At 36.7% G+C, this 25,484-nt stretch overlaps 1 protein-coding gene across 5 annotated transcripts in view; it reads left to right on the top strand.

Moving 5' to 3' along the window:
- Nucleotides 1-25,484, top strand: part of Nf1 (neurofibromin 1) — a 135,046-nt gene that overhangs the window by 49,964 nt on the left and 59,598 nt on the right. For 3 of the 5 annotated variants that reach the window (XM_083128477.1, XM_083128475.1, XM_083128474.1), the window contains 13 exons: nucleotides 1,641-1,780; nucleotides 3,410-3,625; nucleotides 3,753-3,869; nucleotides 7,102-7,280; nucleotides 7,751-7,962; nucleotides 9,245-9,501; nucleotides 12,925-13,017; nucleotides 13,861-13,994; nucleotides 15,042-15,216; nucleotides 18,471-18,710; nucleotides 20,680-20,871; nucleotides 23,135-23,257; nucleotides 23,436-23,477. In XM_083128477.1, the coding sequence (XP_082984603.1) occupies nucleotides 1,641-1,780; nucleotides 3,410-3,625; nucleotides 3,753-3,869; nucleotides 7,102-7,280; nucleotides 7,751-7,962; nucleotides 9,245-9,501; nucleotides 12,925-13,017; nucleotides 13,861-13,994; nucleotides 15,042-15,216; nucleotides 18,471-18,710; nucleotides 20,680-20,871; nucleotides 23,135-23,257; nucleotides 23,436-23,477 (2,120 nt within the window). The remainder of the gene's footprint in view (nucleotides 1-1,640; nucleotides 1,781-3,409; nucleotides 3,626-3,752; nucleotides 3,870-7,101; nucleotides 7,281-7,750; nucleotides 7,963-9,244; nucleotides 9,502-12,924; nucleotides 13,018-13,860; nucleotides 13,995-15,041; nucleotides 15,217-18,470; nucleotides 18,711-20,679; nucleotides 20,872-23,134; nucleotides 23,258-23,435; nucleotides 23,478-25,484) is intronic. The other 2 variants (XM_083128478.1, XM_083128476.1) reach the window with 1 other exon arrangement.

Genomic DNA, 25,484 nt, shown 5'->3' with positions numbered 1-25,484 from the left:
TACATCTTGTATCAACATACTTAAATTAATGCAGTTATGTAGTGTACTGATACTGGTGCTTGAAAATGCTAATTAAATATTTGTTCAAAATATTCATTAATATTAAAATGTAAATTTTCCATTGTAATTAGAAGCATCATTTTACCAGAGTTATAATGGAAAATGTTTAAGAATTGCATTTGAGGATTAAAGTAGCATTTATGCACAAAATCAATTTTAGTTCTCACTAATTACTGGTGCAAAATAAATGAAAAATTTGTATTTTGTATATTTCTAGCATATTTGGACTGCGAAGTTGTTGTGTGGCATTTTTGTGAAATCTACAAAATTGCTCAACTCAGGAAAAGTAGAATCTGGTATCAGTGAATAAATGCCGACTAATATATTTTGATACATCAACATCGGTATTAGGTCAATCCCAATGCAATATATTAGTTACACTTCCAGCACGTTTTTCTGCTTTGTTCAGTATATTCCAGATATGAAACAATTGTCATCAGATCCTATGAGCAAGAATGTGTGTTCACTACTTTCAAATTATACAGTGCTTTTCACAGTTAAGTTGCCCGTGGAGCAGCAGCTACTATGCTGGGCAGTGAGAGTGCATCTGTCAGCATTTAGCCCACAGCTTTGCGCAGACCTTGGCACTGGACACGTCAGTGCTTCAGTATCTAGATAGCTGTGTCCAGTTTGCACATGTTTGTAAAGTGTTAAGGTGTTAAAAAGTGTTTTCGATTGTTTTGTTTAAGTTTACGTATTACTGGTGCTTTTCTGCAGTCTAATGATGCCATGCTATACGTACAATTTAAAACAACGAATTTTTATACAAGACACTTGCATCATTATGAATTCTTGTAGGGAAGTTAGAATGCATTTCGCAGCAGAATTCTCAGATGTTCCTGTTCCACACAAAGACAGTGTTTGAAGACTTGTGAACAAATTTAGGGAAGCAGGGTCTTAATTAATTAATTAATTAATTAATAAGAAGTGAAGGGTAAAACTATGTGTGCTTACTGAGAAGAAACTAAACGACGTTTGAGAACGATAGGAACATACTTCTACCTCATACATACATACATCCCTGCGACGCCTTGCACAAGAAACAGACATTTTCATGGTGTCTGCATGGCGAGCTACCAAGCTTTCAAACCTGGAACCATACATTAGAAGAATTGAAAGAAAATATCAGGGGGAAAATTGAAGCAATTTCGGAAGAGAAACTAATACGAGTTACCTACCTCTGCGTAACAGCGAAACAGATATCTTTAGATACAATGTGATAAGAGTTAGTGAAAATTTCCTTTTAAAATGCTGTAAATGTTTGGATGCAGGAGGACAACATTTCCAACACTTCTTATAACACGATACATGCTCAATTTTATTCTGACTGTCAATGTAACTGTACGAGCTTTTATCATTGCCTTGCTAGTGGTTCCAATTACGTGGATTTTGCATCCAGTTTACTGGCAAACTTGCCCTCACTACCTGCGCTGTAGCCACCGCTCCACAGACGACTCAACCGTGAAAAGCACTGTAGAATTAAGCAAGGATTCTTGTGCCCCAGAAACCTAGATTACATTTCCTGTTTATATTCTGAAAGTAAGGTAGAGTAGTGTAATGTCTGTATGTTCTCTTCCAAGGTTGTGATGTCCGACATCAGCACTCAGTTCATTGAACATATCATTTTCATAATGAAAAATGTCCTGGACAACAAGACTGATGAGCCATCCGAGCATCTTGGTGTGACGAGCATAGAGGGAATGATGCTGGCTATTGTTCGGTGAGTTGTTACTTTCTCATTTTTCACTCAAATGTTACTCAGACCAGGTTGTTTAGAGTACTCTTTGTGTCAATTCGAAATTCACTGCAAATGTTTTTCCAGGCTGTCGATAGTAGAGTATTGTATGGGACCTCTTTTGCTCGCTCATACTCATTCAAATCTCCCACCCTCGAGTGTAAACAATGGAATATCATTTTAATGTGACAATAATCATAGACACATATATGCCTTGGTAGTTTCAGTCCATAATCATCTATTTAATTTTCATATATCACTGTGTATTGGTAAGATAAACTGAACTACATTTTAATATGGATATGATGACTGTGTTCACTCAAGTTTCAATTTCCTGTGTTTTTCGCTTCACGATCTACAGGGTGTCTCAAAAGTAATAGCACAAACTGACACAGGTGAAAGTACACGATAATAGAAGCAAAAAAGTCTCGGTAAACACGGGTCTGCAAACGAGCCATTTCCGAGATAATCGCGAATGTGTGGTTACAAGCTGCCACTGACTTCATTGTTTGTAAAAGTCGTCCTAGTTGGTAAAATGCTTTCGAACACCCTGGTTCATTTCCGAATTGGTCGCAAGCACGTACAATTATCTGTACTGATTATATCCATCCTGTTTGATTACAACGCCACCTCTCGGAAATGTTCTGTTTTGTAAACAAAGAGCAAACCTCGGAACGTGCATAGAGTAAAGCACTCTGTGTTTACAAAAAGCAATCAGTGACGGCTTCTAAGCACACATTCGCAGACATTATTAGCATTTTACCAACTAGGACGATGTTTACAAACAATGAGGTCAGTAGCAGTTTGTAACCACACATTCGCAATTATCTCGAAAATGGCTCTTTTGTGGACCCATGTTTACTGAGGCCTTTTTGCTTCTATTATTGTGCACTATTACTTTTGAGACCCCTGTATATTTGATCTACCATAGATAAATTAGGGTTATACGTGTACAACTGGGCTTCGAGTGTATACCACTGATTTTGTCTGTTCAAGCTTTATTTGCTCGAACAATGAAGCTCTAAATTTCATACACTATCTAGCATTGTCTGTGCGAACTATTTGGTGCTCGAGCAAAATTCTCTCCCTGCAGCACTCTACTACAGTATATTTCCCAAAGTGTGCACCATGGCACCCTGGGCTGGCTTACTGGCTGCGAAACGTTTCAATAATTTTCACTGAGGTGATACTTACTTCCAAACATGTGCTTATTTGGTACTTTTTACACATAAAATGTTTCTGAATTTGAAATATGTGTTTATTTTTAACTTAAGGCAAGCAACCTAACCACATAACTGAGCGTTGCAAATATTGGATAGGCCTACATTCTGACTTGGGCACCGTGGAAAAATCTCAGGGTGCCATGAATCAAAAACGTTTGGGAACCCCTGTCTAGTAAATAGTGACTATTCAGGTGTGTGTAGTTTGTTGTCATCACATGCCATATCATTGCAAAAGCACCCTGTTATAGTTTACCTGCTGCTTGTCACTTGGGTACAGATGCTCTCTAAATGTTTAGCTTTTCTCACAAGGAAGGAACTACATACGTGTATGATAATAAAAAAGTATAACTTTAAAGTTTACAATAAGCTAAATGTGCTTAAATTTTTTCAGCTACGTGAGACATTTAGACATGACAGTCCATGCCATTCATATCAAAACCAAGCTCTGCCAGTTGGTGGAAGCAATGATGAAACGAAGAGATGACCTGGCATTTCGTCAGGAGATGAAGTTCAGAAATAAATTGGTGGAATACTTGACTGATTGGGTGATGGGAACATCCCATCAGATAGCACCGCCAAGCTCAGGAGATGTTAGTTCAATTACCAGGTGTGTATATATAATTTTTATTTCATGTTTTTTCTGCTTTGAAGTTGCCGTTACACCATTGTTTCTTAAAATTCGCTTTTTATGTAGATTCTTTATCTCTCATATATTCTTGATTACTATTTTGCAGAGAACTGGACCAGGCATGTATGGAAGCTGTTGCTGCTCTGCTTCGTGGGTTACCTCTTCAGCCAGAGGAATCAGATAGGGGTGATTTGATGGAAGCAAAAAGCCAGTTGTTTCTAAAGTAAGCTGACTTCCAATATTTTACAGTCAGAAAGGTCAATTGTATTGGTTGCTCTTGGCAGGGAATTGTGAAATGATAATAAAGTATAAATTTGAAAATTTGCTGATATGCACAATGGTAATTTTAAACCTAATTACAATATTGTTAATTTTAAAAAAATATGACAGTTGTTTGTAATCAGCTTATCTATTTGTGCATTGCTAGGGGCATGCATATTTTGTTTTTGACGAAAAAATGAAATGTCAAAAAACACATTGTAGTGTTAATTTTTCATGTTTTTGAAAGGTGTGAAATGCATTTTGTGACCATGCTTTGTCACGAAATAATGCGAAATGAACTGCAAAAAGCGAAATTTACTCTTAAACACAAAACGTAGGTTTTATTCACCGACGTGACACCTTCTGAGGTCTGAATTATCCTGAGAGTTATGGGATTCCTTTACGTCCCAATTATCTCATGTGAATTTTTTTTACATATTACAAAACAAATTTCTGGTATATTTCAGGGTGGCTACTCACCGGGAATTCCTTGAATTCTTGGAATTATGCATGAATTATTATTGGTTCCGGCAATTCTGTGTGAATTCTGCTTGATTTTTTCTACGTAGACGTGAAAAATTGCAACTTTTATTAATCCAAATCCCATTGAATTCATACATATTTATTATTGCCTTGAGGCAAGGTTTTTATAGTTTAGCTTTTATTTTTATCGAGGAAGGAAAAGAAAAGAAAGCTGCGTGACAAATAAAACAGAATTCTGTCAGTCCATTTGCTTTCTCAGTGTTCTTTGCAGAGCAATCTATGACAGATGGAAGATTATTGCAAGACATCTTAAAGTTGATTAGGTAAATTTGAATTTGAAATGTTTTATAAAATTATTACGTCGTTCGGAAAGTAAGTTCCACTGATGAATACCGTGGCGTTGCAAGCGAGGCAGTGTGAATGCGCGTGCGCCTTGTGTAGCCACAACCTTGATGAAGTCCAGACATCAGTCTGAGGCAAGTTGGTCAGGAAAGTAGTACGTAGTGCGTTGTTGTTATGTTTCGGACAATCCAAACTCCCGCCAAGCGTGAGGTACGGTCCGTGATCCGTTTTCTGGATGCACGTAATGTTCCAGTTACGGATATCCACCGTCAGATTTGTGAGGTGTATGGAGAAGGAATAATGAGTGCTTCAATAGTAAGAAGATGGGTGAGACGGTTTCGAGGTGGACGGGTTAGTGTTCATGATGAAGAACGAAGTGGTCGACCGTCTGTTGTGAATCCCAATTTGGTTCGTTTAGTGGAAGAGCAGATTAGGGAGAACAGACGATTCACTTTGTCTGAGCTGTCATTAGAGTTTCCACAAATCTCCAGAACTGTGCTGTATGAAATTGTAACAGTAAATTTGAAATTTGAATTGTGTAACCGTTGGGTCCCTCACCAGCTCTCCGAAAATCCCAAAAACATTATGGTACTGACGAAGAACTGAAACTTGCAGTTTCCTAATGGTTCTCCATTCAGGCGGAAACGTTCTATGATAGGGGTATAACGAACTTGGTATCTCGCTGTGACGCGTGCTTGAATTCTTATGGCGATTATGTGTGAATGTTGTACCATGTATATATTCTCACCCCTATAAAGATCATGATATTACTATTTATATTTTTCATTTTATTGCATGATGGAACTTACTTTCCGAATCACCATAGTACAATTGTTTTATAGAGTAATATGTCTCGTAACATTTGAGACTGTTTGTCGATGCATTTCCAGTCTGTGATGTTAAATGGCAAATGTAAACACCACAATTTAAATTAATTGAATTCAATTAGATTTTTTTGATAAATTGGAATCTCACAGACCCTTTATATTGTTAATATATTTATTTGTGTGTGGGAGGGGGGTGAGAGGCGGTAATACATAAGGTTGATATAGAGAAACATGTGCTTGTACCCTTGAATATTTGGAAATTTCTCCTTGAAAACCAGGAATTATACTTGAATTTTATCAAGGTCTTAGAGTGGCCACCCTGTATTTCTATGGTTAGCTCCATTAGAAAACTTGCATACTAAAATTATTATTATTCTGAACTTCTTTGAATTGTTACAATTATCAAGTAAATATCTGTATCTCCATTTGTATTGGTGGAATTAGTATCAGTATTGGTTCAAAGTAATATTGCCTTAGCTGTAATGTACATTTTTAAGAATTCATGATAATTATCATCATTTTCAGTTAAACAGCTCTTATGTATCTAAAGATATCTGTTTGGCGGTTGCGCGGAGATAGGTAATTTACTCCGATAAGCTTACTTTTCATTTTTCCATGCAATTTTTTGCGATTTATTTCGCCACCTGTGTGGTGGCTTCGTCAGTCATGTACTGTCTTGCTGCGGGTGACTTGGTTCCTTCATCCGCTTGTGCTCGTGGCGGCACTAGTTGCCACGGTCCTTTCACTTTCTGCCATACTGGTGTGGGTGTAGTGCTTCCTTCTTTTGCCGTGCATCGGGGATTTCGCGCTATAGGTGTCTGTTCTTGGTCTCATCTGCTTCAGTGGAACGGCATTTGTTCCCATGCACAGACTTTTTTCATGCTATAATATGCAATACCATTGTACTACCTTTGGGAAACACTATGCAAAATGAGACTTGAAGTAACTCTCTAGTTGTGATATATTTGCAGAGAAATTATGTATTAATAAACAAGCTAGGTAAATGGAAAACATATTGAAATTCTCAACAAGATCAAAACTAACAAAATGTACCACCACCATGCATACAAAGGAGCATCTTCATACCAGAATTAATTTCAATTAGGGATGGGACTGATTAATCGGTACTCTATCGGTATTGGCCGATATAGGCATATCGGTTTATCGGTAAAATTACCGATTATTTTACCGATCCGATATATCGATAAATATCTGATAATTTAGTGCAAAATTCTGCCATTTTGTTGTAATTTTTGTGGGTAATCTCCATACCCTACTTTCTAAAAAGTAAATGTTTAAATTTTCAACATCTTTTGCACTGCAGTTGCCGCGAAACACACATTTATTAAGGAGGTCAATGAACCTTTCAGGTATTTCAAGGACCATTTCTAATTTTATATCGGATCGGTAGAATATTGGTTATCGGTATCGGTACTTTATCGGTATCGTCCAAAATTTCATATCGGCACATCCCTAATTTCAATATATGACTACTCACACCTGTACTAAAATGTTATTTACTATCATATCTTACTTTCTCAGATATTTTACATTATTCATGAACCTTCTGAATGACTGCAGTGAAGCGCAGGAAGTCGAAAAGGACATGACCAGGCAGAGAGTGCAACCAGGGAAGTTAAGCACCTTGAGAAATGCCACCATTCAAGCCATGTCAAATCTACTATCGGCCAATATAGATAGTGGTCTTATGCATTCCATAGGTAAGTATTTGTTTATTTAAATGTAAGTTAGAAAGCAGAGCAAAGCTTCAGTTGTACTTCACAAATAAACATCTCTTTTTGCATTGTTTTTGTATCATTGTACATTTGTTAGCTGGTTAGAAAATATAATGAACTTGTAATTATTATAGTTTGATCAGGAATTTAACTTGTGAACCCAGTAAACTTTGTCAATACACTTCCATCTGAATTACTATCTCTGCATCTTAGTTAATCTTCAAGTTTTCATTGATTAGCAATAGATATGTGACAACTTGTGCCAACACTCTCCAAATGAGGGAAATAGCTTTAGAAGCCTGGTAAGTTCCGACACTAAATGACAAAATTCCAAGTTCTATCCCTATTTCAATAAGCAGAGCTGTTAGATGTATAAATAATTCTAAGGCATGCTTCTGTAGAATGTAGTTGTATGTAATAAAAATGTAACAGTCGTGTTCTTTCTTCCTTCTTAGATTTGGGTTACCACAGGGATTTGCAGACTCGAGCTGCTTTTATGGAAGTTTTAACAAAGATCTTGCAGCAGGGCACAGAATTTGATACTCTGGCAGAAACCGTGCTTGCCGATAGATTTGAGCAGTTGGTCCAACTTGTTACAATGATCAGCGACAAGGGAGAGTTACCCATAGCAATGGCCTTAGCAAATGTTGTCACCACTCCACAGATGGTAAGTTCCTGTTCTATAGTCTTTATTTTGTTTTGATCCCTGACTGATGCATTCAGTATTTAAAAGAAAACTTGAATTGTGAATGTGGCTGTAAGATTTGATAGTTACACAAACACCACAACAGTATATACACCTATATATTTATAGGAAACTTTTTTTTTGTACTGTGGTACTGGCAATCTTTGCATTAATGACATTCTCATACTCAGAATAGTATGAATGTTTTAACTATACCAGTAGTAATAACAATTAGGCACATGTTTGTGGTAAATAAAAGAATCAAAGTTTTGATATAAAAACTGACTAAATTTTGATTGAGTTCAAATGGAGATTATAAAGTAGGGATGGGCTGATACGAAATTTTGGCCGATAACGATACAGTACCGATATAAAATTTACCGATACCGATATTCTACCAATCCGATATAAAATTAGAAATGGTCCTTGAAGACCCTGAAATTGTCATTGATCTCTGTAATAAATGTGTGTTTCGAGCTGATTGCAATGCAAAAGAAGTTAAATATTTAGACATTTACTTCTTCAGAAAGTAGGGCATGGAGATTATCCATAAAAATTACAACAAAATGGCAGAATTTTGCACTAAATTAAAAGATATTTATCGATATATCGGATCGGTAACGATACACCAATATGCCTATATCGGCTGATACTGATAGAGTACCGATTAATCGGTCCCATCCCTATTATAAAGTGTTATTTCTGTGCTGTTCTTGTGAATAAAATCTCAAGTGTCTTTTGGAAACGAAACTTAACACTTATTAATTTTCTTCACAATAGACATATTCATAATTTTCACATCCCCTCATCTATGTGAAATACATGGATTATTTTAAAGTTTAAGCTTTTTTTTTTTTTCTAAAAAAAGTTTATTGTTAATCTCGCATTTTTCTGGAGAATTAATCAACAGTCTGGAATTTTGCACAACTTTCCGAGAAGCATTCTGGAATTTTGCACAACTTTCCGAGAAGCATTGTGAAAGCAAGTAAACTGCACATTTCCGATGTAAGAGTATTTTTCCTCAAAGTAAGAAAGAGAAAGAATGAGAAAGGAAAAGGAACATCTCTCATTTCTTCTCCTCTCCTCTCTACAGAGAGAAAGCAACAGAGACCCGATCTGAACTACCATGAACTTTATTTTCATAAAGGGCCCTTCCTTTTAAGTAGCTTCATTCCTTGTAAGCTAATAATGAATTTCATTTTCCTCCTACCTTGTTTCTCTGTTTTTGTTATGATAATCATTCATATAACATTATCTCTTCCAGGATGAGTTGGCGAGAGTCTTTGTAACATTATTTGATGCCAAGCATCTTCTGTCTCCACTGCTCTGGAATATCTTTTATCGCGAGGTGGAAGTGTCTGATTGCACCCAAACGCTATTCCGTGGAAACTACCTTGGTAACAAAATCATGGCATTCTGTTTCAAGATCTATGGAGCCAGTTACTTGCAAAATCTCCTGGAACCCTTGATAAGGCCTTTGCTAGAAGATGGGAGCCAAAGTTTCGAGGTAGATCCTGCAAGGTAAGACAAATGAATGATTTAACCACTGTACTCATGATGTCACGTATGAGAATATACCGATAAATGCAGTGTGTGAAAGTGCAAGAATTGTGTTTTTGTGGACAGGGAGCTCCGGCATAGCTAAATGTTTGTTGCTATTTAATAAAATTATCAGATCAATTATAAGTAAACCAGCCTCATATGTAGTATACATTTGTCTGGGTGTCTACCAGTCTGAAAAACCTGGAAAAGTCAGGGAATTACTTTTTTTTTTTGAAAAGTCAGTGAATTTACTTTTTTGGAAAAGTCATGAAAATGTCGAGGAAATTTAGTGCGTTTCTGAAAAATCAACATTTTTGTAGTAGTGCACTAAAAGTAGGATTTTGAACAGAGAAAAAAGGACAAGCAAGAAATTTTAAATTTGTTGTGGACAAATTATACTTCAGTTTGGTATGCTGAGTATTACCGTCACTTAACAGTGAAAGTTGCATATTGCATACTCTAGGAAAAGAAGTAATGTTTTGAATTATTTTGAAGTAGAAATGTAAGTGGCTATTGGCATTTACCACTTTCTTGTTGCAATTTTTTGGTTGTGTTTGGTTGATATTAGGATTAATACAAATATTGCTAAAATTTACTACAGTTATGTATTATTTATACACTGGTCGACAATTGCTAAGGAACAAACACGTTTTGACCAATGAGTTTTGACTACGTCATCAGGGTGCAACAAGTGAACAATATATAAGTACAGATATCAGTTAAGGTATATTGAGAAAATATGATGGGGATTCCCCATCAACCAAAGAAACAGGAGGTCATAAAGCAAAACCAGCATAAACAAAACAAAGTGAGGAAAGCACATGAATCACAATTTGGCATGTGTAGAGTGAGTCCAGAGGAAATCAATATGGCGTGTGGCCACCGTGGACTGCACAGCAAACTGCACACCTGTTTGGTGTGCTGTCAATGAGAGTGTTCGTGAGCGCGAGGGGTATATTGTCCCATTCTTCCTGAAGTGCAGTTTTCAGCTCCTGGAGGGTCCAGGGTGGGGGATTCCTGTGTGCAACCCATCTTCCGAGAGCATCCCACGCATGTATGATGGGATTGAGACCCGGTGAATATGCAGACCAGTTCATGCGGGTGATGTTTTCTCTTTCCAGTGTCTCTGTCGCTTGGACAGTTCTGTGTGGACGGGCATTATCATCCAGGTAAAGAACGCCAGGGCCCACTGCACCCCGAAAAAAATGAACATAACATTTCAGGATCTCTGTAGAATACCGTGCTCCAGTAACGGATCCTGCGGCGAAGATGTGTAGTGGTGTTTTCCCATTTTTCCTTAATATCCCCATACCTGTCACGTTCACAGATGTGCTGTGCATGATATCGTGTTCCACGTTCTCTCCACACCATTTGATGTCCAGAATCACTTGTCACACAGTACCGCGATTCATTGGACACTTGAGTTGTGTATGAAAAAGATATAGATCTATATGTGTTTGTTCCTTAGCAATTGTCGACCAGTGTACTATAATTGTTATGAAAAGGAATTCTTTGTTTACCATTAGTCAATATGTGGCAAGTAATACTACAAGGGTCGTTCAAGGTTGACCAAGACTTTTGTGCGTAAAATATTAATGAATCAATGTAGCACTGCATTACTTCGGCAGGATAAACCATGATTCCTTGCGAGTAACCATGATCCTTTCTGATGCATTTGGCGCATGCACAGTAGTGTAAACAAAGATGGCTGCAAGTAGTGTATTTGTTGCTGTGGAACAGTGGTGTATAATGAAATTTCTCATCAAGGAGAAGGTGAACCTGCTGAAATTTGGAGTATACTGCAAGCACAGTATGGTAAACAAACACTGTCATGGCAAGAGTGTGCGACAGTTCAGTGAAGGGTGGGAGTTGGTAGCAAATGAACCACATGGACACGTTTGCCCAACTGCAGTCACTGTGGTGAATATTGCACGTGTTGAGCAAGTTATCCTTGAAGACCGGCGAGTAACAGTGCGTGACATAGCACATACAGTCAATATCAGTGTTGTACGTGGGGCCGTTCGGAAGAAAAACCTGGAATGTTGTCAAAACATGTCATTCTTCTCCATGACAATGCCAGGCCACACATGCCCCATTTGACACAAGCAACACTGGCCAACTTGCACTGGGAGTTTTTACCACACAGTCCTTACAGTACAGATTTAGCCCCCAGTGATTTCCACTTGTTTGGGGCTCTTAAAGAGCATTTGGGCAGGATGCACTTCCAGACAGATGAGGAACTCAAGAATGCTGTCTTGCAGTGGTTACGACACCAACCTACTTCTTTCTACGCCAAAGGCATCAAGGAACTTCCACAATGATGGCAATGGTGTCTGGATGTTCAGGGGAAATACTTTGAAAAACTGACATAGTTTGGTGCTTCTATGTATGTATATCTCCTGTCTAGAAATAAAAGTCTTGATCAACCTTGAACGACCCTTGTACATAAAAGTCATACATGATGCTCCTAACCAACAGTCAATTTCTGTTCAGTATCCCTTCTCATTATTACTTTTAACATGTGAAGTGAATATTCTAAAAATATGGTTAAGTGTGATTCTAAGGGTAAAAACACGGTGAGGCACAGGGACCCTTGCTCATCACAGGGAGTCCGGTCAAGCCTTAAAAATGTCAGGGTATAATGAATGAACCGGCTGTCGGACAGGCACCTTGACCACCATCGCACAAGCTTGCAAACGACAACTCTTGTCAAAAAAAAGTGGGGAAAAAGGAGGGTGTCTTCCAAAAAAGGGAGAAGTGACCTTGAGTGGACCAATCACGGAGCCTTCCACTTGAAACAAGGGATCCAAGATCAAACTGTGTTTGTTCTTGGGAACCTCTCGCGATGAGCGGGGCTCCACTATGTTTTCCCCCGTTTAACTCCATGGTTTTGAATTACCGGAAACTTGTCCCTTCGAGTTTCTGGCAATGTGCGATGAGCGATGTGCTTCACTGTGTTTTTACCCTAAGTCTTAAAATTAATGATCTTACACACATATTTACACACATGAATACCACTAATGACTTTGGAAAATTTTGATAAATTTCTGGCAAACCTGGAAATGTTAGGGAATTTTGTTGTTACGAATTTGTAGATACCCTGTTTGTGTTTTTCAGACTTTGTTTAGCACGTGCAAGTTACAGGAAGCCCGATATTTAATTCCTGTATTTTACATTTTTTCACATTATACATTTTACTTTTATGGTCTCATTAAAGCGAAACGCTCAATAGAAAAAATTTCTGTTATACTTTTTCGCACATTATAAATCCTTTAGCCACAGCTTTGGGCACAGGTCCCTGGGAAACATATAATCGAAGTTTCACTGTATTAGTACTTGCTACAGTTACTGTACTGAATTACATTGCATGTGAACATAATGTTTCCTTTTGTTCTTTACCAGGTTGGACCCAACAGAAGATATAGAAGGCAACAGGAACAATTTGATAGCTTTAACACAAAAAGTGTTTGATGCTATAATATCCTCAGCTGATAAGTATGTATTCCATTGACCACATTCAACCATATATAAAACATATTTACACATTTAAACATTTTTTCTTTTCAAAAAAATTAAAAATGGTGTTTTTGAGAATATGAAAAAAACTTTTTTCAAGTTTTTTTAAAAACTACAAAATTCAAATACCACAGTCATGTTGCATTTCAAATTAAAGGTCATTAAAAGCAGAAGAGAATGACACCAATTTGAGCTCTCTAGGTCAAATAGTTTTTGATCTACAGCTGTTTTAAAAATTTCAAAATGTCATCAAATTTTGAGATTTTTTTTTTTTTAAAAAAAAAAAAAGAATCAATAACTCAAAAACTAAGAGCTGAGAAAATCTAAAATTTGGCAGTTTTTGTCCTCTTGATAGGTACAATGTATAAACAAAAAATTGAAAAAATCTATATGTTAAAGGTTCAAAAATAACTTTTATTGGTTGATTTGACATGGAATGACCTTAATATTAGTGGGTTAGTATTCCACTCCAATTACAAGCATTGGTTTACCAGTTTTTTTTGCTTCATATAGTTAAAAAATTATCAGAATATAAAATACCTGTTATGCAAACACAAAATGCATTTTTACTAATTAATATTGGTACAAAACACCCCGTAACTGGTTGGATTATCGCCCACCTTAGGCATGTGAGAGTGAGGCTGCCAGTCGGTAGGTAGCCTTTGGCCCTCAAGAGCTGTTGCTTCACAGGTTATTATTTATTATTAATCATTCATAGCTTACTCTTAATTAAAGGTGAAAATGTTTAATTTACATATTCACATAATTAAAAGCTGTACTAGATAATATTATTTTTAACATTATTTGTTCCTAATTCTCTAGGTTTCCACCACAACTCCGGAGCATGTGCCACTGTCTGTATCAAGTGCTTAGCAAACGATTTCCAATGTTTCCCCAAAATAATATAATAGCAGTTGGAACAGTAATATTTCTTCGCTTTATAAATCCAGCTATTGGTAAGTTCTTTCTCTTTAATGTAGCTAATTGCATGCAAGCACTTTCTATTTCATTCACATGTTTACTTGCGGTTTATGAATGCTTACATATATTTATTCTTTTGCTCTTTGTGACCCTACTTCTGCCTCTATTGTAAAGAAATGTTCAGTACCTGATTTTGCATGGGTCATCCACAGACACCTCCAGTGGATCCTATTCGCCAATCAATCAATGTCTCTCTACCCTTCAACGTGCCATTTGTTCATAGTTCGACATGTTCTTTCTCCTGTCTACTCCTCTTTCAACTTGTGGGCTGCATTCCATCCTTTTTCTGCAGTATTGTTCCTCATTTGTGTCTTTGGTTTGTTTATGGTCATTATAATAGTCATGTTTGTATTGATGTAGGGGCTTAAGCCGATATTGCTTTGAATTAATACTCTTATCAGTTAAAAGTTGTTCAGAATATATATTAATATTATGTAGGGATGGACCGATATGAAATTCTGGCCAATACCAATAAAGTACGTGTATAAAATTTACCGATAACCGATATTCTACCGATCCGATATAAAATTCCAAATGGTCCTTGAAGAACCTAATGTGTATTTCGAGGTGACTGCAGTGCAAAAGAAGTTGCATGTTTACACATTTACTTTTCAGAAACTAGAGCATTGAGATTATCCATAAAAATTATAACAAAAGGACAAAAATTTTGCTTCAAATTATAAGATATTTATAGATATATCGGACAGGTAAAATAATCGGTAATTTTACCGATAAAACAGATTTACTGATATGCCTATATCGGCCAATACAGATAAAGTACTGATTAATCTGTCTCATCCCTAATATAATGTAAGAATTCCATTGCAGTAATATGCATCAATTTACCAGGCATTTTTGTAGACCATAAAAAATATCCCAAATCCGGAAAAGTATAGGTTTGTATCACTAAATGAATTCAAACAGCTTCTCTCTATTGTAGTATAATAGACAAATTAAATAGAATTGTAATACTTAATTTCATGCAGGAGTGACCATGTTATAAAAAATATTCTTTCTTTCAGTATCACCTCTTGAAATGGGCATTGTGAACAAGCAGCCTTCTCCGTCTGTAAAACGTGGCCTTATCCTCATGTCAAAGATTCTGCAGAACATTGCCAACCATGTTGAGTTCAGCAAGGAGCAGCACATGCTACCGTTCAACAGCTTCCTCCGATCAAATTTTGAAGCAGGAAGGAGGTAAGATTGTACCAACTCCATGAAAATTAAGCTAGCTCAAAATGTGCATCTTTTCAGATCTTTTTTATCTATAGTTCTGACATGGTTGATTTGTTGTTTTAAGTCCACTTTATGCACAGTAAGGCTAATCAGGACTTGACCTACAGTTTAAAGTGGGATCCACACCACTTGTGCCTCCACCTAGTATCGAAGGCAGACATTGCGAGCAAAGAGAGGAAGAAAATTTTACGAAATGTATTTTTATTTGTATAAAATTTGATATTGAGGGTGGCAATTGCCCCTTTGTGCCTGCTGCAGGTGCTCTTGGTCATCTGGAAGAAATAATGCAAGAAAGACGTGAAAACTAATTAAATCTTGAGTATCCTTTTGTCCTGCTACTCTTAGATTCTAGTAGTTTTGCTTTCTTTTACCTCAATGTTACACCCCCTTGCCACCCTAGAATTGATTTATGTCCAAGGTTGGAGAGAGGCAATGCCCTGTGGTTGCACCACTGCACCCCCTTCCCCCGTAGTTGCTTTGAACTTTAATTCGCTTGAAAATATTTGATTCTCTTTAAGTGTATAATATCTTTTAATAATGAGGATAAGATTCATCTAAACTAAATTTGTACGTGAAAGTATAATACTGTATAAAAATGGACCTCGAAGGAGGCAAGGATGGCCATAGCTCCCCCTTAGAAATCGAATGTCAACCTAAAAGTATATATTTCACACCTATAATTTGATTTCCATCATAGTAATTTACATTAATGCGATAATTTCAAATTCAAGTGGTGCTTTTCGAGGGGCCAACACTATTATCGGGGTAATATACACCATGAAAAAATACCTTGCTTGTTCCTCCATGGAAAAAAAGTGCAGACGTCAATGATTAGGTGGGGGAAATTTCTCCCCTGCCCCCCCCTTCCTGTGTGCATGCATATGTAGGAGATGTAGTTCATAGATTTTTCAGCGAAGCCAGGCTGTCATGGTAGCTGAGTGGAAGAGCAATGGCACTGTGTGCCAGAGACCTGGGTTCGAGTCCTGGTTGAGCCTGCATTTTTCACTGAGAAATCTACATGGTATTTATTTTATTTTTAGTTTAATGTTATTCACTAAATGTCTTATGAAGGAAGCATGTATTCTCCAGAAACATTACATCAATAAGTGTGTTTAAATGCTTGTAACAACCATAAATTACAAGAAGAATAATTCTACAATACAAGCAATATGTCCTACAGGATACATTATTTGAACTGTGTCAAAATCAGACGATTGGAATGAATGAAGATGCATGCATAATTACAGAAATTACATTATGAACTGGAGATGTAAATGTTGTTTCAGGGTATATAAATCTGACTAATGTTCAATTTAGTACATATAATTACAAAGAATATTTTAAGTAGGAATGCTTTTGTCGGGCTAAATGAAGATCAGGTGAGGGGGGGGGGGGCAAAGCACGACCAAACCAACAACCAGGGAAAGCGTTGTTGTGTTCATTCCATGTAGATTAGCACAAGCAATGACTTGGTCTTTCTTATGCTGTCAGCATTGTTTCACATCACCTACCAAAGAAATGTATTGCATCACATTATCATGAAATGTGTAGTGACTTTACATTATCATGAAATGTGTAGTGACTTTATAATCACCCTGTAACAGTAATACCTTTTTTTAGGTTCTTGTTGCATGTAACTAAAAATGTATGTAGATGCATAAAAAGCAGTGTACACATTTGAGAAAGAGAGATGCATACAAGGTGTGGCTAGAAAGAAACCGGACTGTTGCTACAAAATCTTTTATGGTTATTTTGTACAATATGAACATTATCCCCTTCAAAGTAGTCCCCTGCGCTATTGATACACCGCTCCATATCAATCTTCCATTGCTGGAAGCAGTGCTGGAATTCATATTCTGAAACCATGTTCATGACCTCTGTCGCTTTTGTTTTCACAGATTCTACGGTCGTAAATCTGGTTCCTTTCAGTGCTGATTTGACATTTGGGAATAATAATAATAAAAAAATCGTATGGAGCAAGATCCAGCAAATAGGGTGGATGTTCTAACACTGGGATCCTATGCTTGGTCAAAAAAGCCATGCATTACAATGCCGTGTTGGCAGGATCATTGTCCTGATGAAGAATCCATGACATGCTTTTCCACAAATCAGGTGGGCCTCATCTTCTTACTTAGCTCACGAAGGGGCGTCAGCACTGTAATGTAATAATGTTGGTTGGCAGTTTGACCTTGTGGTACCCAATTAACGTACACAATCCCACGGATGTCGAAAAAAACAATCATCATGGCTTTGAATTTTGATTTGCTCATTCGAGCTTTCTTTTGTAGTGGCGAACCCGAGCTCTTCCAATGCATTGATCAGCGCTTGGTTTCAGGATCGTAGGTGAAAACCCACGATTCGTCACAGGTTATCAATCTCTCTAAGAATGTATGGTCAGTTTCAATGTTTGTTAAAATGTCACCACAAATGTTCACTCGAGTGTCCTTTTGCTCCACTGTCAGGTTTCGTGGCACCAATTTTGAACACACTTTGTTCATGTTGAAACTTTCGTCTAAAATCTGACCAACACTTTCTTTGTCAATTCCTGTGAATTCAGCAATAGCTCAAATGCTCAAGCGACGATATTTTCTAATCAATCACTGACATTTGCAATGTTTGATTCCATTTTTGACATGCAAGGTCGTCCAGGATGTGAGTCGTCCGCAATCACTTCTCGTCCTTCTTTAAACCTTTGAAACCCCTCCAACATTTGCGTGCGTGATAAACACTCATCTCCGTATACTTCCTTCATCAAACCATAAGTTTCTGTGGTGGATTTTCCGAGTTTCATAAGAAACTTCACATTGATACGCTGTTCCACTTTCACACTTAACATTTTTCCGACGGAGCACAGATGTATGGTTCACTTCGTCCACAAGCTACAGCAGAACTGAGTGCTATGCACCCAGGGCAATTACACAGTCAATAGGCAGGATATCACATTATACACTCATGCACCGCTTGCCTTTTGTTGACAGCAACATCAATCTGTTGTTTTTTTTTCTTTCTTTCTAGCCATACCTCGTATTTTCAGGAATGTAAATCTGACCTATGAAGGGGTTCTCTCAGGCTGTTCACTGGATGAGCTCTTGAGACAATCTCTTATCTCATTTCATCCATCTCGCCCAGTCACTTCAGAGAACCTCTTCATTATTCATTTTCATGAAAGAATCAGCCATACTTAAAATCTGACTTAGGTTCTTCCTTTCTTTCAGATTTTTCATCCAGATCGCATCAGACTGCGAGACCGTTGACCAGGCCAGCCATTCCATGTCCTTTATTAGCGACGCCAATGTCCTGGCTCTGCATCGGTTACTGTGGAATCATCAGGAGAAGATTGGGGACTATTTGTCAAGCAGCAGAGATCATAAAGCAGTTGGGAGAAGACCGTTCGATAAGATGGCAACACTGCTTGCTTATCTTGGACCTCCAGAGCACAAACCAGTGGATTCACAGTAAGGATTTAATTTTTAGGACTTATTTTTAACTTTAGAAATACACATGTAAATTATCTAAGTTGGTGGAAATTGTGGGGAAGCCAGATGATGGCATTGTAGTGCACTGAAAGGACATTGGCATAGGATGCCAAGGATTCATATTTTTATTCTTGGTTTAACCATAATTTTCATAAACTTTTGATTAGTTGGTAACCTTAATGAGTATGATGACGATCATATATTTTTTATATAATTGTCCTTAATGAGTATGATGACGATCATATATTTTTTATATAATTGTCCTGATCACACAGTTGCAAAAGTGAAACATGTTAATTCTAAAGACTGTTACATTTAAGCCGTACAATATTTCATTTAGTTCATTATTAATATAAGTAATGGCTTCATGCCAATACCAATGTTGAAACCATTACACCTATTCATTCCTGATGAATTAGAATGAATTAGATGAATTTCAAATAGAATAATTAGAAATAGGACAATTTGAAAAATATTGTAAATAAGAACTTAAAGAAATGAAAGAAGCAGCCATGCTTATAGAAATTTCAGTGAAATATTCAAGCTTAACCAGGACTTGAACCCAGGTCTCTGGCATACTGAGCTACCAAACCAGCCCTGATTTTGCCTGATATTTTGATCTTGCATTTTTACCTGTGTGGAATTCTTTGTCATTGTTTTCTTCAATGGAATCCGTTGCCCCTTGTGTATGTGTAAGGAAAGTTCTTGTGTTTAATATTATTTGTAAGTTGATTGTAGCCATTTGAAAAGATTTAAGTTCAGAAACCAATGTGAATTTGCCAATAACAATAAAGGACCGAGAAGAAAATTTACCAATTCTAATAACCAATGTTTGACTAATTCAATATGTATGCAAATTAAAGGGTTCCTTGAAGAATCGGAATGGTCTATTCACCTCCGTAATTAATGTGTGGAACCAGACGATAAATGTGTGTTTTACCTTACAAAAACAAATTGCATATTTTGACATTTAGTTTTTTTCAGAACATGAGCATTGTTTCTAATACAAAATAATGTGAAAAATACTCCTGAGATTTGTCATATCGATACATTGGTATTAGCTATGTTTTGTTTGGGTTTTTTGTTAGGTATGTATTGCTTTCATGTGAATATTTTATTGTTATTAACTAGAGCTGAGCCGATACCGATGCTGATGTATTGGTATCAGCTGATACCAGTGATATTGTTATCAGAAAATATCGGTTGGAATTTATTTACTGATACTAGCTGATATTTCTCTGCCATTTGGTTGTTTCGCAAACTGTGTAAAAATGCTGTACAACAGTTTGGCAGAGTGTAATGCAAAATTAAAATTTATTGTAGTTTAATATTCTGATGTATGCAATTGGAGTTCAATGGCGTAGTGGTAACGTCGTCGCCTTGTGAAGAAGGGTTTGCTGGATTTGATACCCAGTAGAGGCACATTTCACAGTTCAGATCCTACTTTAAACTGTAGGTCCAGTCCCAATTAGCCTATATGTGCATAAAGTGGACTTAAAGCAACAATTCAACAGTTTTTAACACAATATTTCGAAATAAGTGGAAACCTTTGCATAATTTTCAGGATATTGATACTCCACCTAAGTTTTGCATGGCATTTTTGCAGACCCTGCAAAAGAGCAAACTTCTGGGAAAATGTCAGCTGGTATTGGTAAATAAAATTTAACCGATACTTTCTGATACCACTGGTATCAGCTCAGCCTTAGATATAATGCAGATTAAAGGTACCTGCTTGTACAGTATTTTTAATCCAAATGCAGTGGAACCCCGATTTTATGTTTTCTTGATGGTCAAAATATTATAAAATTTTCCCTATATTTTAAGTTTTTTCAGCTGAAAACGTAAAATCAAGGTTCCACTGTATTTCACAAAGGAAATGTACATCTAGATGTCTTTAATTTGATTAGCTTCAATGTGAATGAACAGATATACAACACTGTAAGTGTAGTTTGCTTTTCTCATCCTACACTAGGTGGAGTAGCATGGATATGACGAGCACCAAATTCGAGGAGATTATGTCCAAACACAATATGCACGAGAAGGATGAGTTCAAATCCATCAAGTCGCTCAACATATTCTACCAGGCCGGGACATCGAAAGCCGGATATCCAGTCTTCTACTATATTGCGAGGAGATACAAGTAAGTAAAAAGAGTGAAATTTTGGCTGATACCGATATAAAATTTACCGATACCAATAACCGATATTTTACCGATCCAATATAAAATTAGAAATGGCCCTTGAAGAACCTGAAGGTTCATTGACCTCCTTATTAAATGTGTGTTTCAAGCTGACTGCAGTGAAAAAGAAATTGCATATTTAGACATTTACTTTTTTAGAAATTAGGGCATGGAGATTAACCATAAAAATTACAACAAAATGGCAGAGTTTTGCACTAAATGATCAGATATTTATCGATATATCAGATTGGTAAAATAATTGGTAATTTTACCGATATGCATATATCGGCCGGTACCGATAGAGTATCGATTAATCGGTTCCATCCCTAGTTTTTACTGACCCGGAAGTCATGGAAAACATGGAGAGAATTTAGAAAGTATAGCCAAAAATCTGGAAAAGCCAGGCAATTTTTTGTTTGTTTTTGCTTGCTTGCCTGCCAAGACTTGTAAATGTGAATAATTTCCATTTTTTTTCTTGATTAGATAAATTCTATCTGATATTGTTGATTTTATTGATTGTTTATTGATGTAGTGTATTGTACTTGCCTTTTCTGCCACCTTTGATGAATCAGGTAGATGTGCCAGGTGTTTCAATTAAATGAGGGTTTACAAAAATTTATTGCAAGTAAACTATTGAAGTCACGTTAATCAGACCAGTCCAGAATGAACGAGAAATGCAAACAGTTTGTCTGTGTGTATGTTTTGTTAAGCTGAGAGTTCACATTCCTGCTGCTAGGCGACACTCACATCACTCATGGTGTTTTGTTCAGCAGCTGCGAGCCTCAAGATCACCAGACCTTAGACTGTGTGACATCTTTTTGTGGGACTTCATCAAAGATAGGATATTCGTGCCCTTTTAAGAGTTGAAATAATAAGAAGCCATACCCCTCCCCCCTTGTTTTGGCCATGTAACGCTTCTGTTGCATTCCACTGATGCCACGTGATATTGCAGATCTAAGGGAGTGTATCGTCGCAATGATAGACACTATCAACAGGCCCATGTTGTTGCGAGTGTGGCAAGAACTAGACTATCATGATGACATGGCACACGCATTTGTAGGTGTCAAAGAAAACTCTGCGTTCCTTGTTTGTTTTGGACTGGTTTCATTAACATAAGTTCAATAGTTTAATTGCAATAAACTTTTGTAAGCCCTCAATTATTTCAGAAACACCCGGTATATGAAATTGTTGCTAATTTATTTTGAACAATGTTGAACAACTTATTCTCTGAATAGCAGGTGCATTTTAATACTTAAAATGTATGTATTTTACCCTATGTATTTATATAAAAAAAACACATTGCTATAATAACGAATCTGCTGTTTATATAGCAAAATGCCTCCCTAATTGCATGATGGTAACATTGTTGCCTTGTAATCCAGGGGTTCTGGTTTTGACACCTTAACTGTAGGTCATCTCGATTAACCTATATGTGCATAAAGTGGAATTAATAGAAAAACTGAAACAATGCATTTTGCAGCATAATGCATGACAGTTTCTTGTGTCATATTTAAAATTTAGTTATTCAATTCCAATTAAAACACATCAGTCTATTCAAGTTTTGCTTTAAAACATTTGAAGAATTACTAAGAGAAAGTTGGAATATTAAAATAGTTATAATTTATACTATGCGAATGAGAGACACGGTAATAGATAATACAGGTACTCACGTTTTCCGCGAAGCTATTTTAAGTAATTTTCTATTAATTTTGGTAGCCACTGCTACCATCCTCATTGGAATTCGTTGTGTCATTGCTTGGCACATCATGCACTACAACCATGAACTCACACCATACCATGCCTGGCTTCCTTTACTGCATCAATTAACACCAGTAAACAGCAGACGAAGCATACACAGACATACAGGTGACAACAGCACACCTATCGGCAATTTAGGAAGAAACAGCAGAAGCGTGCCAAGCAACGAGACAATGAATTTCAACGAGGATGGTGGCAGTGGCTACCGAAATTAATAAAAAATTACTTATAATAGCTTCATAGAAAACGTGAGTACCTGAGTTATAATTTAGTTAAGAAATTCTCTTTTGCCACACAATGTTTATGCAAATTTAAATTAAATTTTGCATTTTTTCAGGCATCTTTAGACTCTCTGAAAGTGTTGTGAGGTATTTTTGCCAACCCTAGCATTGGTATCAGCTAACCATAAATCACTGATTTGGATGTTTGTAGAATCACTGACTGATTTTTTCAACTTTCCTTTCAGAATTGGAGAAACGAATGGAGATCTCCTCATATATCATGTAATACTGACATTAAAACCTTTCTGTCATTCTCCGTTTGAGCTCGTGGTGGATTTCACACACACCTGTTCCGACAACAGATTCAAGTAAGAGGACTTTTGGTTAAGATTAGCATACGTGCCATGTTTTTTTTGTGTCACTTCTCGTGTTGTACCACATCCAATAGTATTCTCTGCATTCTCTTTCATTTAGAGTAATGTTTACGCTTTTTTTTCTCTCATTGAGCCGATGCACCTCTGACTGATTTTCTTTCTTTTACAAAAGAAGTTTAGATAAAATGGGAGAAGCTGTAACCTACCGATATTTGTAAGTTAGAAAAACATTTTCTTCCTATTGTTTGTGTTGTTATTATGTGAATGTTTGTGTTGGTGTGTCTTTTGTTTTGTTGCGAAGAGAGAGGTGCTGACAGTATGACTCTATACGTTAAAGAGAACTGTTTTGTTTGGATATTATTTCATGATTGAATCCTCATTAATAGTGGCTTCATTAGCATGATATTCTGCAATCCCTGATTCCTGTTCAATTTCCTACCAAGCTTTACAGTATAATTTTTATTCTAAAATACACCATAACATCTCATACTGTGTTCCTGGATCTTCTATAAAAGTATGTGAAATATGTCCATTATAAATACAGAATGTCCACCATGAAACTCCAATATTTGTGGAAGTTTCTTATTCTCTGGACAGAAACTTAAGTCTCTCACAAAGTTTCTGTGCGAAATTTTGTAGTTCAATGGTACTGCAGTTATTTTTTTAAAATGGTGACTCCAAACTAGCGAGCACACATTGGGTTCTGGGTGCAGAAGATTCGTCATTCAAGTGCCAAAGATTTCTGCCGTGTCTTCAGTACCAGTTTTCAGATATTGAAAAAGTTTTGGGAAACTAGAAAGAAACGGCATATTGAAATTGTCTCTTGCATACTTGGGTTTCTACCCCCTTGTCATTTTATAATATACTAAAACCCACAGCGTAACAGTCCATGAGGACCAGTGACTACCTATCCAACCAGTTATGGAGTGATGTGTGTTCAGCACAAAAAACCCCAGTTGTTGTTTTAGATTTTCTATGACCACTTTATGCTACTTATCCTCCATAGCTCCCCAATGGTGAATGGTCACCGGTCCCATACACTTGTCCGAAATCTCAGGAGGAAGGTTGTTACACTTTCCTCAAGACTGCACCTTAGACCACGACCACAATGCAGGACCCTTTCAGTATTCTAACAGATACCAAACACAGATCACACCATTCCTTCAGAGTCTTATATACCCGAAGATTGTCATTGAAGACATGGCAGAATAGTAGTTGCATCCAACTGACAGATTTTGTTTCTGCATGTCACTGTAGCATGTGCTCTCTACACTGGACCCATTTCACAAAATATTTAACTACAGAGTCATACAGCTGTGACACATGTGGCAGAATTTCCACATCAAGTTTGTGAATGCCTGCTTCCATTCTGAATTACAGCTCCGTAGCCTGAAATGTCAGAACAGACATTCAAAACATCATGTTTTATTGTTGACAACCTGTACGTGCATTCCCTCATTACACTTTTTAACCTTCTTGATCGCATTAACACCCACATTACAACATTTTCATGGATGGTGCATTTTCTGCATTATATTAGGCTGCCCCATCCTTTGATTTACATTTTTCCAGACTCCAGTGATACAAACATTGTGTTTCTGAAATGTCAGAAAACTATATGTGAGTGTTTATAGTGTTTTGAAGTGCTGGTATATAAGACAGGAACTCTTTCTGTTAGTTTTGTTTATCCACCAGTAACACTCTTTTCTAGCCACAATTCCTAGCAAAATTATATTTGTGATTTTAAAATTCTTCTAACAACATATGCTAAAGTGCACTAAGTTCACATGTCAAACTCAGACTCACATAAACATTAAGATTATAGCCTGCTTTTCTGTTATGTTTTTTATTGAAATATTAAATTTCAGTTGTTGCATGCTCTTCTGTGTGAAAGGTTTAAGTTTTGAGGAATAATGTTGCACCCAAACTAGCATGTTAGTTTTGTAAATTTTTTGTAAAGTATTAAGGGTAAAGTAGAGTTTTTGTTCGGTAGTGTCACTCTTTTGTTTATTACCTTTGTAGTAATCCTCTTTATATTAGTAATAATGCCATAATCTAGAAGCAGTAATCAGAAATTTGCCATCTTTGCTGTAGTTACATTTGTAAAATTACTGCTGTTAATGAAAATGTAGAATTAATTTTGAAGAAGGTAAAGTTCCCCGTGCATATAGCACCGTGTCATGAAGGCACATTTAGAGGAGGTGTGGGTATGGCCCCACAT

Source organism: Lepisma saccharinum, chromosome 9 (genome assembly GCF_977018435.1).
Source record: "Lepisma saccharinum chromosome 9, izLepSacc3.1, whole genome shotgun sequence".
Lineage (NCBI taxonomy): Eukaryota > Metazoa > Arthropoda > Insecta > Zygentoma > Lepismatidae > Lepisma > Lepisma saccharinum.
Note: the sequence above shows the minus strand (reverse complement) of the source record. Positions and strands in the feature narration are given on the sequence as shown.